General features: G+C 36.9%; 1 protein-coding gene across 1 annotated transcript; it reads right to left on the bottom strand.

Annotated features, from left to right (window-relative positions):
* Window positions 1-4,565: 4,565 nt before the first annotated feature.
* On the bottom strand, window positions 4,566-13,597 carry LOC136043488 (low-density lipoprotein receptor-related protein 1-like; the record flags this gene model as incomplete). Its single annotated transcript, XM_065728404.1, has 3 exons — window positions 4,566-4,869; window positions 6,130-6,281; window positions 13,344-13,597. Coding segments are annotated over 3 exons (695 nt in total), but the record flags the coding sequence as incomplete, so codon positions are not given.
* Between the last annotated feature and the right edge of the window lie 208 nt (window positions 13,598-13,805).

The following is a 13,805-nucleotide window of genomic DNA, read 5'->3' on the forward strand; positions in this document are numbered from 1 at the left end:
CATATCTTCATGTATATTTTCCAAATGTTCACAATATAATACAAGATCTTCATCTTGCAAATCGCTCTTAACACAGGGCAAACAAGGAAACTGTTCAAATGTACGACGAATGATAATGTAGTTTCCTTAGAAAAGTGGCAATAGCACTTTTACTAGATATCAGATCAGAATTGTTTTCTTGGAGCTTTTTATTAAATGAATTAAATTTTTCAAATACATCTGATAAGTAAAACACATCACATTTATTTGCAAGCAGTTTTACTCCAAGTTGTGTGTCAGCAAGAAAGGAAACAATAGAATCCCAAAGTGCAATGAAACGCTTAAGACAGTTTCCATTTGATAGCCATCTCACCTCTGTATGTAATACAATCCGCCAAACTTTTCTCCATTTTGCTTACAGAATTCAAGAAAAAGATGGTCTCGGAGAGAACTTGATTTACTATGGTTAACTACTTTTATTTCGACAGTAAGAGCATCATGTAGACATGCACTCATTTTCTTAAGTGTTGACGGTGTATCACACAGTGAACACAATATAAAGTGAACAGTAAATTACAGTAGAAATCGAAATTTTAAAAATAAAAGGCGTTCTGAGTTGGTTTTCTTCATGGACCCCCAAAATATCATTGTGGACCCCCAATTTGTTGAGTTTTACCTGTGGACCCCCTAAAATATTACATGGACTCCTAGGGTCCATGTGGACCCCGGTTGAGAACCACTGATTTATCATGTCTAGTCCCGGTGGTCTTATAACTTTTAGCATAAAAAGGGATTTAATTTAACCTGCGTGTTAAATTTACATTATAATTTTGGTTATTCGCTGCCGTTCAATCCCGCTTTTTAGGGCTATTAAATAAAAAAGAAAACTAGTTTTTTTAACTGAAAGTAAGGAGCGACATTAAAACTTAAAACGAACAGAAATTATTCAGTATATGAAATGGGTTGTCCCCTCCGCAGTCCAAAGCTCTTTACGCTAAAGTTTTTAATTGTTTTAAAAAGTAGAATTGTGGCAAAGAGTTAAACCTTAGCGTAAAGAGCGAGGGACTGCGGAGGGGACAACCCATTTCATATACGGAGTAATTTCTGTTCGTTTTAAGTTTTAATGTCGCTCCTTACTTTCAGTTAAAAAAACTAGTTTTTTTTTTATTTAATTTCTGAACGTTTTTGAATTAATGCATGTTTGATTTTGGCTCTCCGCACATAAATTATTGAAATGAAATTAGTATATTAATTTTTTTGGCTAAATGGCTTTCTCTTAGTTTTGATCAGACGATTTTGAGAAATAAGGGGTGGGGAAGGAGGCCTAGCTGCCCTCCAATTTTTCGGTTACTTAAAAAGGCTACTAGAACTTTTAATTTTCAACGAACGTTTTTATTAGTAAAAAATATACGTAACTTAAGAATTAACTTACGTAACAAGCTTTTATATTCTTATATGTTTATTATGTGTACGAGGGGGTTTGTACCCTCGTTAATACCTCGCTCTTTACACTAAATCGTAAGTTTTGTCCCAATTCTTTAAGAATGACCCCTGAATCAAAAAGGCCGTAGAATAAATAGTTGAAATTACTAAAAATATTTTAGCATAAAGAGCGAGGAATTTATCTCCTCCTAAATACCTCGCTCTTTATGCTAAAGTATTTTTAGAACCCCTCATATGCGTAATAATCTCTGTTCGTTTTAAATTTCAATGCTATTCCTTACTTTCATTTGAAAAAACGTTTTCATGTTTATTTTTTCATTGTTTTTTTTTTATAGTAATGCTAGAAAATCCTGCGCCCTTTTCATTGAATTTTTCTTCCCCCATGACATATTCCTCAAAGGAAAGATCCTCCCACAAAGCCCTCTCCCATCAACCCCACCCCCCAAACCAAAAAATCCCCATGAAAACGTCTTTACACTTCCCAATAATCATTACTATATGTAAACACTGGTCAAAGTTTGTAACTTGCAGCCCCTCCCCCAGGAATTGTGGGGGAGTAAGTCATTCCCAAAGACATAGTTATTATGGTTTTCGACTATGCGGAACAAAATGGCTATCTTAAAATTTTAATCTGCTGACTTTTGGAAAAAAATTAGCGTGGGAGGGGGCCTATTTGCCCTCCAATTTTTTTATCACTTAAAAAGGGCACTAGAACTTTTCATTTCCGTAAGAATGAGAACTCTTGCGACACTCTAAGACCACCTGGTCGATACGATGACCCCTGGGGAAAAGAAAAAAAACAAACAACAAACAAACAAATAAACAAGCACCCGTGATTTGTCTTCTGGCAAAAAATATGAAATTCCACATTTTTATAGATAGGAGCTTGAAATTTTTGCTATAGAGTTCTCTGATATGCCGAATGCGATAGTGTGATTTTCGTTAAGATTCTATGACTTTTAGGGGATGTTTCCCCCTTTTTTCCAAAATAGGGCAAATTTTCTCAGGCTCGTAACTTTTGGTGACAAAGACTAAATTAATTGAAACTTATATATTTAGAATCAGCGTGAAAATTCGATTCTTTTTGATGTATCTTTTAGCATCAAAATTCCGTTTTTTAGATTTCCGTTTACTATTGAGCCGGGTCGCCCCTTACTACAGTTCTTTACCATGAACTGTTTGAAAAGAAAATAATTCGGTATTTCGGGGCTTCTGACATTATTACTCCTTTGCGGAAGTTAGGCTCAAAATTGAAAAGGATTATATTTTTTCTCTGGGCCCCTTCCACCTCTTAGTTCGTTTATTTTCCCGTTAGTTTTCACCTGTTTTCGCTTTATAGTTGTGTTATCTCTTAGCAGTTCTTTCGTTAGTTGAGTTATGGTTGTGGTATATATGTTTTATCGCTCGTATAGTTGTGTTAATTTCAAATTATACTCCATGATAGAGAGGCTCCGAACACCCAGCATTGTATATTAAGCTCTGAATTTGACGTTTTTTTCTAACGTGACCAGATTCGTCCTGCGCCCTTTTCATTGAGTTTTTTCCCCCATGGCATATTTCTCCAAGGAAAGATCCTCGCACATAGCCCCCTCCCTCAACCCTACCTCCAAAACCAAAAAATCCCCCTGAAAACGTCTGTACACTTCCCAATAACCATTATTATATGTAAACACTGGTTGAAGTTTGTAACTTGCAGCCCCTCCCCCAGGAACTGTGGGGGAGTAATTCATCCCCAAATACATAGTTATTATGTTTTTCGACTATGCTGAACAAAATGGCTATCTCAAAGTTTTGATCCGTTGACTTTGGGAAAAAAATTAGCGTGGGAGGGGGCCTAGATGCCCTCCAATTTTTTTGGTCACTTAAAAAGGGCACTAGAACTTTTCATTTCCGTTAAAATGAGCCCTCTTGCGACATTCTAGGACCACTTGGTCGATACGATGACCCCTGGGAAAAAAAAACAAAAAAAAAAAAACAAATAAACACGCACCCGTGATTTGTCTTCTGGCAAAAAATGCAAAATTCCACATTTTTGTAGATAGGAGCTTGAAACTTCTACAGTAGGGTTCTCTGATACGCTCAATCTGATGGTGTCATTTTCGTTAAGATCCTACGACTTTTAGGGGGTGTTTCCCCCTATTTTCCTAAATAAGGCAAATTTTCTCAGGCTCGTAACTTTTGATGGGTAAGACTAAACTTGATAAAACTTATATATTTAAAATCAGCATCAAAATGCAATTCTTTTGATGTAGCTATTGATATCAAAATTCAATTTTTTAGAGTTTTGGTTACTATTGAGCCGGATCGCTCCTTACTACAGTTCGTTACCACGAACTGTTTGACAATTAGAGAAAGGTTGAGCTACGACACGTTTTGCGGATGAAGGATGACAGATTGCCAAAGATTGTCCTTTTCGGCCATCCAACTATGGCCAAACTACGGTCATCTCCGAATGGAGTGGGAAGAGGCCGTAAGAAAGGGGCTTGGTGAAGTTTGAACTTCTTGGGAGGGTATAAAGAGGGTGGCTTTAAATAGATTGAAATAGAAGGGGGAGGGTTTGCAGCTGCACTGCCATCAGGCGTCTTGGTGCTGCAGTTAGTTATTAGTAGTATTTTTTTGTTGCAAAACGTCTAATTACGACATAATTCAAATTTTAGCGCATTTTTACAACAACTTATAAAAAAAAAAAACACTCCAAGTACGCCATAACTGGATGTGATGCAGAGACATTTCATTTTTGGAATCACTAATTTCAATTGTTCCGTTGTTAATTTCAGTTGGAGTATGGACATCAAACGGAGATCAAGTATGGAGATCAAACGGTCAGTTTATTGACTTTCTAGATTTGAGACGATTAACTCAACTGTGTAGGCTATCTGTGTTTTTTTCTGCTTTTACTTTTATTAAAACTTGGTGTGTATTCATTTGTTTTGTAGTGTCCACATGTTTTATCAGCACCTGTTTTTTCTTTTAAAGATTTTTCTCTTTTTAAAAGATTTTTAAAAGAATTTTTTTTCTTTTGAAAGAAAAGATTTTTAAAACTTTTTAAAAGATTTTTCTCCCTTGCAGTGAGGAAACCTTGTTGTTTATACAAATATTCAATTGTTCTTTTCTTTGAATTTCACAAACAAACACTCCTTTCGAAATTTTCAGTTGTGTCATAAACATATTTCTAAGATACTAAATAAAAATGGTGACTCACGTTCACAGCTTTTTCCATCCGTAGACACTCGTCCATGAGCACAAGCACAGACAGGAGATGTGCCATTAAATAAACATAGTTTTGAACAGCCACCATTATCAAAGCCACATGGGTTATCCCCCTTCTGGCTGTCCTTTGAATAAACTTTTAAGTCCATTAGTGGTGTTTTCATGTCAGATCGAAACACTGATACATCTGATAAATTTGAAAGAGGAACTCCCATTATGCTGCCATTGTAAAAGGGGCTGTAAAAAAGGGGGACAAACATTAATAGTAGCCCTATTTTGAAAAAGATGCGTAAATTAAAAAAGTTATTAATTTATGCTACAATTTTTGTTGTTAAATGAATAGCATAAATTTATAAAGATATTATAATAAATTTGTGTGAACTTGGGGACCTTGAAGCTCATACTTGACTGGTAAGTCACCATTAAACCATAAACAATCGATATTGTAAGGAATTTCCTCTTAGCAACATATTTGTCTCCCCTGGGGGAGTCTGGTTAATCATAAGAATACAAGGTTATAAAAGAACATAATGAAAAAGTTATGATAGCTAAAAGGGGCAAAATTAGCAAAATTTTAGAGTCCTTGATAATTTAAAATGTTCACTAATGTTTTAGGAGACATTAGTGTTTTACGAAACACATCTATATTTGGGAATCTTGGATACAGACTGGTTCTTTCTTATGCTTCTTTTGTTCTGGAAAATTGACAGAAATATAGAAAACTTGTCATTTTATAATGGGACCAATATTAAATGATGACACCCTTCCGCCATCTTTTGTCCCCCGTTGCATTGCATTGTGTCGGATTAACAGCGCTTCATGGCCACAAAGGTCCTTGCGTCAGCCGTTGCTAAGCTAAGCTCGGTTCCCATGTTAACAACCTGAGACCAAACCCACTGCGCTACCACAGGGCTCGTTGATGGTGTGCTTCATCTTTTTTGAATATTTTATCACAACCTGAAACTTACTTATCAGTAGATTCAATGGATACCATGCTACGGTAATTTCCAATTCCTTACAAATCAGGCCTTGGGTAATTCTAAAGATCCGAAATAATTTTTTTAATCGATGTATCTAAATAACTTGTTTTTTAAATAGATTAACTTAACATAAACGGTTTAATATAAATAACTAATATGATAGTAAATGAAATCGCCTAATATAAACAATCATGGAAAATTAAGATAAGACAGAAACCTTAAAATAGCAGCTAGATTTTAAGTTTAGTTTTGCAAAGACTGACTTCTATGTGGAAATCCACAAATTTCAGTGTGGTCCCCAACTAACTGACACAACTACAGGGCTCGAAATTTGGTTCCGGTGATTAGATTGCACAAAAGCATCTCCATATTAATAGAAACAAGAAGGAGAAAAAAAAACTAGAGAAAAACTAACACGGCTCAGAATTTGGTTCCGGTGGTTGGATAGCTTAAAAGCGTCTCCATACTAATAGAAACAAGAGGGAGAGAAAAAATAGTTTTTCGGACGGCCACTTACGTATCAAGCCAGTATATGACGTCATTGTAGAAAGAGACTCTCAAAGGGTAGCCTAGAACCGGTTTCTCCACAAGAATCTTCCGGTTAGAGCCATCGTATGAAATCCTCTCGATTACCCCTTTTCTCGGATCACACCAATAAACAACTTGGCTCTAAAAAATAGTTCGTTGAAATAAGTTCGTTAAACTGGCGACAAAAATTTTGATTCATTGAAACGCATTCGAAATTTCTGATAAAAAAAACGTAAATCCAAAAATAACTAAGAAACCTTGAAACGAGGGGGATTCTCAACCAGTTGAAAAGTTCTTTTTTACAGCACTGGTCAAATGCTTCAAGTAAGCTTGACGTAAATATGTTCTAAGACTACACTGACGTTTGACATTTGTGGGAGCATTTCCACAAACATCAAATAAAAAACGTTTTATGTCAGATAACAAGAGCTAAGAGCTCATATGGCACTTGTGACGAGGCAAGAAGATCTAAGAGCCAAGAGCTCCTATGGTATGAGCTCTAACAAAATTCTAAGAATCAAGATTGATTTAAAAGGAAAATCAGAGGCTTAATGCCGGTCAGGATTTAGAATAAGAGCTCTGAGTCACAATGCCCTTCTAAATATCAAAATTCATTAAGATCCGATGACCCACTCGTAAGTTATAAATACCTAATTTTTTCTAATTTTTCCTCTCCCTTTAGCCCCCCAGATAGTCGAAACGGGGAAAACAATTTTATCAAGTCAATTTGTGCAGCTCCCTGACACGCCTACCAATTTTCATCGTCCTAGCACATCCAGAAGCACCAAACTCGCCAAATCACTGAGCCCCTCCCCCCAACTCTCCCAAAGAGAGCGAATCCAGTACAGTTATGTCAATCACGTATCAAGGACATTTGCTTATTCTATCCAACAAGCTTCATCCCGATTCCTCCACTCCAAGTGTTTTCCAAGATTTGCCCCTCCAACTCCCCCCAATGTCAAAAGATCTGGTCGGGATTTCAAATAAGAGCTCTGAGACATGATTTCCTTCTAAATATCAAATTTCATTAAGATCCGATCACCTATTCGTAAGATAAAATACCCCAATTTTCACGTTTTCCAAGAATTCTGGTTCCCCCCTCCAACTACCCCCAATAATAATAATAATAATAATAATAATAATAATAATAATAATAATAATTTATTTGTGACCCACTTGAAACAGCGGAGTATAAAAACCAACAAACTGAAAAAAAAAAATACAAAAAAAACAACTTCTAATAACACACTAAATTAATGTAAAAAACATTTTAGAAAATCATGAAAAGTCACAGGATCTGGTCGGAATTTAAAATTGGAGCTTTAAAGCACAAGATCCTTCTAAATATCAAGTTTCATTAAGATCTGGTCACCCTTTCGTAAGTTACAAATACCTCAATTTTCAAAATTACCCCCCCCCCCCAACTCCACCAAAGAGAGCATATCCAGTCCGGTTATGTCAGTCACGTATCTTAGACAGGTTTTTATTCTTCTCATCCAGTTTCATCATGAACCCTTCCGCTTTAAGTATTTTCTAAGATTTCTGGTCCCCCCACCAATTGCCCCCCCCCCCCCCAATGACGCTGGATCCGGTTAGTATTTAAAATAAGAGATCTGAGTTACGAGGTCCTTCTAAATATGAAGTTTCATGAAGATCCGATCACCCGTTCGTAAGTTAAAAACACGTCATTTTTTCTAATTTTTCAGAATTAACCCCCCCCCCCCCCACAATAGAGCAGATCCATTCCAATTATGTAAATAACGTATCTAAGACTTCTGCTTATTTTCCCCACTAATTTTCATCCCGATCCCTCCAATCTAAGCGTTTTCCATGATTTTAGGTTCCCCCATTCCAAACTCCCCCCAATGTCACCAGATCCGGTCGGGATTTAAAATAAGAGCTTTGAGACACGATATCGTTCTAAATATCAGATATCATTGAGATCCGATCACCCGTTCGTAAGTTAAAAGTACCTCATTTTTCTATTTTTTTCCAACCAAAGAATTTTAAAAATTCTCCTCCCCCAGATTTTGAAAAATACATTTTGCCCTAATACCTAACCTCCGTCAAGTAACATTTCTAAGCCACTGATTTTTTGGTTCATTCGAGATAGTGGTAAGGGCTTCAACACTACAATATTTACGTCAAATGTGAAAATTACGTTGGACTGGAGAAAATGATATTTGCCTCCTCAAAACGAAATTTTTAGGAGAAAAGAGGGCTTGCTGCACTTATTGTGTTGCGCCAGCAACACAATTTCTTGCTCATTAGAGCATGTTCTTTTGATAATTTGAGGGCGTATAAGAACAAAATAATGGAAATTGTTTCATTTGCCCAGTTTCAGTTTTATAGTCTCCTTTTCAGTGGAAAACAAGAGCTAAGAGCTCATATGGCACTTGTGACGAGGCAAGAAGAGCTAAGAGCCAAGAGCTCATATGGTATGAGCTCTAACAAAATTCTAAGAATCAATAGATTGATTTAAAAGGAAATTCAGAGGCTTAATGCCCGTCAGGATTTAAAATAAGAGCTCTGAATCACGATGTCCTTCTAAATATCAAAATTCATTAAGATCCGATGACCCACTCGTAAGTTATAAATACCTAATTTTTTCTAATTTTTCCTCTCCCTTTAGCCCCCCAGATGGTCGAATCTGGGAAAACAACTTTATCAAGTCAATTCGTGCAGCTCCCTGACACGCCTACCAATTTTCATCGTCCTAGCACGTCCAGAAGAACCAAACTCGCCAAATCACTGAAACCCTCCCCCCAAATCCCGCAAATCCCCCAAAGAGAGCGAATCCAGTACGGTTATTTCAATCACGTATCAAGGACATTTGCTTATTCTATCCACCAAGCTTCATCCCGATTCCTCCACTCCAAGTGCTTTCCAAGATTTGCCCCTCCAACTCCCCCCAATGTCAAAGATCTGGTCGGGATTTGAAATAAGAGCTCTGAGACATGAATTCCTTCTAAATATCAAATTTTATTAAGATCCGATCACCTATTCGTAAGATAAAAATACCCCAATTTTTACATTTTCCAAGAATTCCGGTTTCCCCCTCCAACTCCCCCCCCCCCCCCAATGTCAAAGGATCTGGTCAGAATCTAAAATTAGAGCTTTAAAGCACAAGATCCTTCTAAATATTAAATTTCATTAAGATCTGGTCACCCTTGCGTAAGTAACAAATGCCTCAATTTTCAAAATTACCCCCCCCCCCTCCCCAACTCCACCAAAGAGAGCAGATCCAGTCCGGTTATGTCAGTCACATATCTTAGACAGGTTTTTATTTTTCCCATCCAGTTTCATCCTGATCTCTCCGCTTTAAGTATTTTCTATGATTTCCAGTCCCCCTCCCCCAAGGACGCTGGATCCGGTTGAGATTTAAAATAAGAGATCTGAGTTACGAGGTCCTTTTAAATATGAAGTTTCATGAAGATCCGACAACTCCTTCGTAATTTAAAAATACGTCATTTTTTCTAATTTTTCAGAATCACCCTCCCCCCCCCCCAATAGAGCGGACCCGTTCCAATTATGTAAATCGCGTATCTAAGACTTCTGCGTATACTTCCCACCAAGTTTCATCCCGATCCCTCCAATCTAAGTGTTTCCGAGGTTTTAGGTTTCCCCCTCCAAACTCCCCCCCAATGTCACCAGATCCGGGCGGGACTCAAAATAAGAGCTCTGAGACACGATATCCTTCTAAATATCAAATGTCATTGAGATCCGATCACCCGTTCGTAAGTTAAAAATACCTCATTTTTTCTAATTTTTCAGAATTCCCCCCCCCCCAATTACCCCAAAGAGAACGGATCCGTTCCGGTTATGTCAATCATGTATCTTAGATTTGTGCTTATTTTTCCCACCAAGTTTCATCCCGATCCCTCCACTCTAAGTGTTTTCCAAGATTTTAGGTTTCCCCTAACACCCCCCACCCCCCAATATCACCAGATCCGGTCGGGATTTAAAACAACAGCTCTGAGACACGATATCCTTCCAAACATCAAATTTCATTAAGATCTGATAAGTTAAAAATACTTCAATTTTTCTATTTTTTCCGAATTAACGGCCCCCCTCCAGATTGTCAAATCGGGAAAACGACTATTTCTAATTTAACCTGGTCCGGTCCCTGATACGCTTGCCAAATTTCATCGTCCTAGCTTACCTGGAAGTGCCTAAAGTAGCAAAACCGGGACCGACAGACAGACCGACAGACCGACAGAATTTGCGATTGCTATATGTCACTTGATTAATACCAAGTGCCATAAAAAACGAAAAATATACAAAAAACATAAAAATAATTAAGAAACCATAAAGGAGGATAATTTTCAGCCAGTAAAAAAGTCCACATCACCAATGTTGTGAAGAACACCTTTCCACTGGCTGAAAATCACTCTTCTTTTTTCGTTTCTATTATTTTAATTTTCTCGTATTTTTTTTAACGTCATGTATAGCCAGTTTAGTCTTAGAACGTATTTATGCTTTCGAAGGAAGCTCAAATTCTTTCAAAATGTGGGTCATGGGGTCTTGAATAGATTCATTTATACATGCAGGGAAGAAGGGCCAAGGCTCCTCATTCATATTTGATTCCTCAGCCAATTATGCACCTGAGCCATAAATGTACTTCTAAAATAATCTACTGGAGGTTTTGACGCTAGATGACAAACCATTCCTTATAGTTAGCGATTTTCACTAAGTAAGTTATTTTTCTGGCTTAGATTCAAATTTTTTGGTTTAAAAAGAAGTGAGAAAGTTGATATATTAAGTTAGCAGACGGCTAATTTTGATTGTAGTATTTAGAGCTATTTATATAACAGAAATTTACATAAAAAACATTTCAACATAGACTCCATGGCCAGGACTATAAGGGTCAAGGTAAATATAAGCTAGTTAAATTTGATGCTGAAACTAGCGTCGTCTTTTTGTCAGCCTGCTTTATCTTACAAGGTGAGCGAGATCCTAAGTTGAGAAGGAGAGGGAAAAGAGAAAACGAGAGAGAGAGAAACAGAGAGAAAGAGAGAGGGAAGAGAGAGAAAGAGAGAGAGAGAGGGAAGAGAGAGGGGGGCAGAGAGACAGAGAGTGGGGTAGGGGTATATAGAGAGATAACGAACTAAAAATCATAAAAGTTCTTATTTTATTAGCCTAAAGAGGTATTTTTGGGTTAAAAGTGAGGCTTTGTTAAAAGACGGTAATTTCCTCTAATCTGCAAATTTTCAATTTTCATTTGTGTGAGTTGTTTTCGAGTCGATTCAATATTTATTTTCACTATTGACAGTAATTTTGTAAATTTTCTTGAAGGACGGGCGGGATGGCGTTGAAATACAAGAGCAAGTCAAATTTTTCAAAGGGAGACCGCGAAGACAAATTTTATTTTTTCTCATTCCTCCCAGCTGTGAGAAATTAAGCAGACGAAAGTTATGTATTACTTTATACTCAATATACTTCCATAATACGAGGGGAGACATCACCCTATGTAACATGTTTAGTCTAGATATAATCCTGAAAAAAAAGGTGAAAAGATGGATTCTTTCTATCCATATTTATAAAAAGGATCCTCAACAAGTAATCAGAAAGCTTGGACCTAAAACAGCACTATTGAATGTTCAGACCTCTCCCTTCTTGCCATGAGCACCATCAGAAAACTTCATAGGAGGGAGGGGGAGCATGTGCTACTAGAAGCTTTGTTATTACTAACATTTAAATGGGAATATCTTCTCATTCTCGAGTTTTTATACATTTTGTAATATCTTCTTGTTTCCCAGGGAGATCATTCTACTACCTCTCTCCCAAGCCTTCCCGGGAAATAAGTTTTAATCTCAACAGTGATTAAAGGATTAATACTCTACGACAAGAACAATGATGAGTCGAAAGTGGTGCCACATGTCTATGTTAAGAAATTAGAGGAGAAAGTGAAGAGGGATGGAGCCCATGGTCCTATAATAATGTATATGTCCTATAATAATGGTCCTATAATAATGTACATAATTTATGCTGTTCCTCCTCGGGATATCCTTTGGTAGCACCAATGATTGGTGCTCTGCTCGGCAATACGAGGCTTAAGAATCGTGCCCCGTGGGAGCAAGGATAGAAAACAGACTTGCCCCTTATCCTGCAAAAAAAGACCCAGCAACTGAAACGTTGAATCGACACCCTATTCAGCAATTGCTCTGCAGGATTACTACCCTTTTTTTGTTCCGGGGCTACACAGATTTCATATCCCCTGGGGGCACATTTTCTTGGATCTTTTGATCTTTTTAGTTAAAACAGCTATCTCGGGACCTTCATTTATAATTAAAATGAAATGAGAACACAATAGCGGGTAAAATTTTCGATCAAGGCAGTGAAAAATAGTTCATTGCCTTAACTATATGTTTTAGTCGTTATTATAATTTTTTTTTCATTTATTATAAAAAAAAAGGCAGAGTGGTCCAAGAAATTATTTTGAGATTTTTGTGTGATGCCATATGTGGATGTGGCAGGCCGGATGGGGGGGGAGGGGGTAGATACGGCATTGAAAGAGGGGTTGCTTGCCCCGAATGGCTCTCGAGCATGAAACAGGAAGTAAAACTATTTCCCCAAATTCCAACGACCATCCGCACTACTTGATGAAGCCTGGGGGGAGGGGAAATAATAATAATACATAGTATATACATCACTCTACTACACAACTGGGTTAACGCTTTTACAGCCCATATGGCAGCAAAACTAAATGATTGAGTGTGCAAAATAAGTATACAAAAAAAAAAGATGATGAAGTTATTTTCAAAACAAACTTCGTTTGAAAATTGGCCAGTCGCCAAAGGACAGCTATAAAATCAACCAAAGAACAATAATAACAGGCATTCGTAATAACAAAACTTAAGAAGAGAAAGACATCCAACAAATAAATTTTGTTCAGATCAACTACTATTCACCCCAGCAGTTCAAAAATCAAAATGTAATATGAACAAACACGTGGTCAAACATCAAAACTTGAATTTACAAGATTATATTGAACGTGATGCTACATGAAATGGGACAAAATGAAATGTCCAAGGATTTCTCCAGCTATACAAGCCAATATAGGAGACAACAGCAGCATTTAATCCATCTAAATTAAAAACATTAATACAAACCACGGACTACGTTCTTTATATATGACAGTTCAACTCTGTTCATAAATCCCCCTCCCCCCCGTCAAAAAAATTAATTAAGAGAAAAGCCAACCTCTGAATCCAAAGTAATACCAGTTACATAGGGCATAGTTTCATTAGCAAGAGATTTTCTGCCAGAACCATCTAGTCTTGCGCGTTCAATTCTTTCTTTTCCCCAGTCGGACCAGAAGAGATAACCATTTTTAGGATCCGTGGCTATAGCCCACGGTTTGTCCAAATCGTCATTTACAACAACATAACGATGACTGCCATCTACACGACAAACTTCTATGACGTCAAATTTAGGATTTGTCCAGTATATATTCCCTATAAGTTGAAGACATAGTTAGTTAGATTGAAGTTGTTGCTCTAAATGTGTTATGTTGACATACATACATCACCCTAATGATGAATAGTCCTATACAAAATATGTAAAAAAAAATTATGTTTTTGATTACACAATTAAAAAGAAAATGAAAAATACTGCTAAAACTTCAAAAAAGTTCTTTTGACATTATTATATTTGAACCAATCC

Source organism: Artemia franciscana, unplaced genomic scaffold (genome assembly GCF_032884065.1).
Source record: "Artemia franciscana unplaced genomic scaffold, ASM3288406v1 Scaffold_6659, whole genome shotgun sequence".
In the NCBI taxonomy this organism is placed as follows: Eukaryota; Metazoa; Arthropoda; class Branchiopoda; order Anostraca; family Artemiidae; genus Artemia; species Artemia franciscana.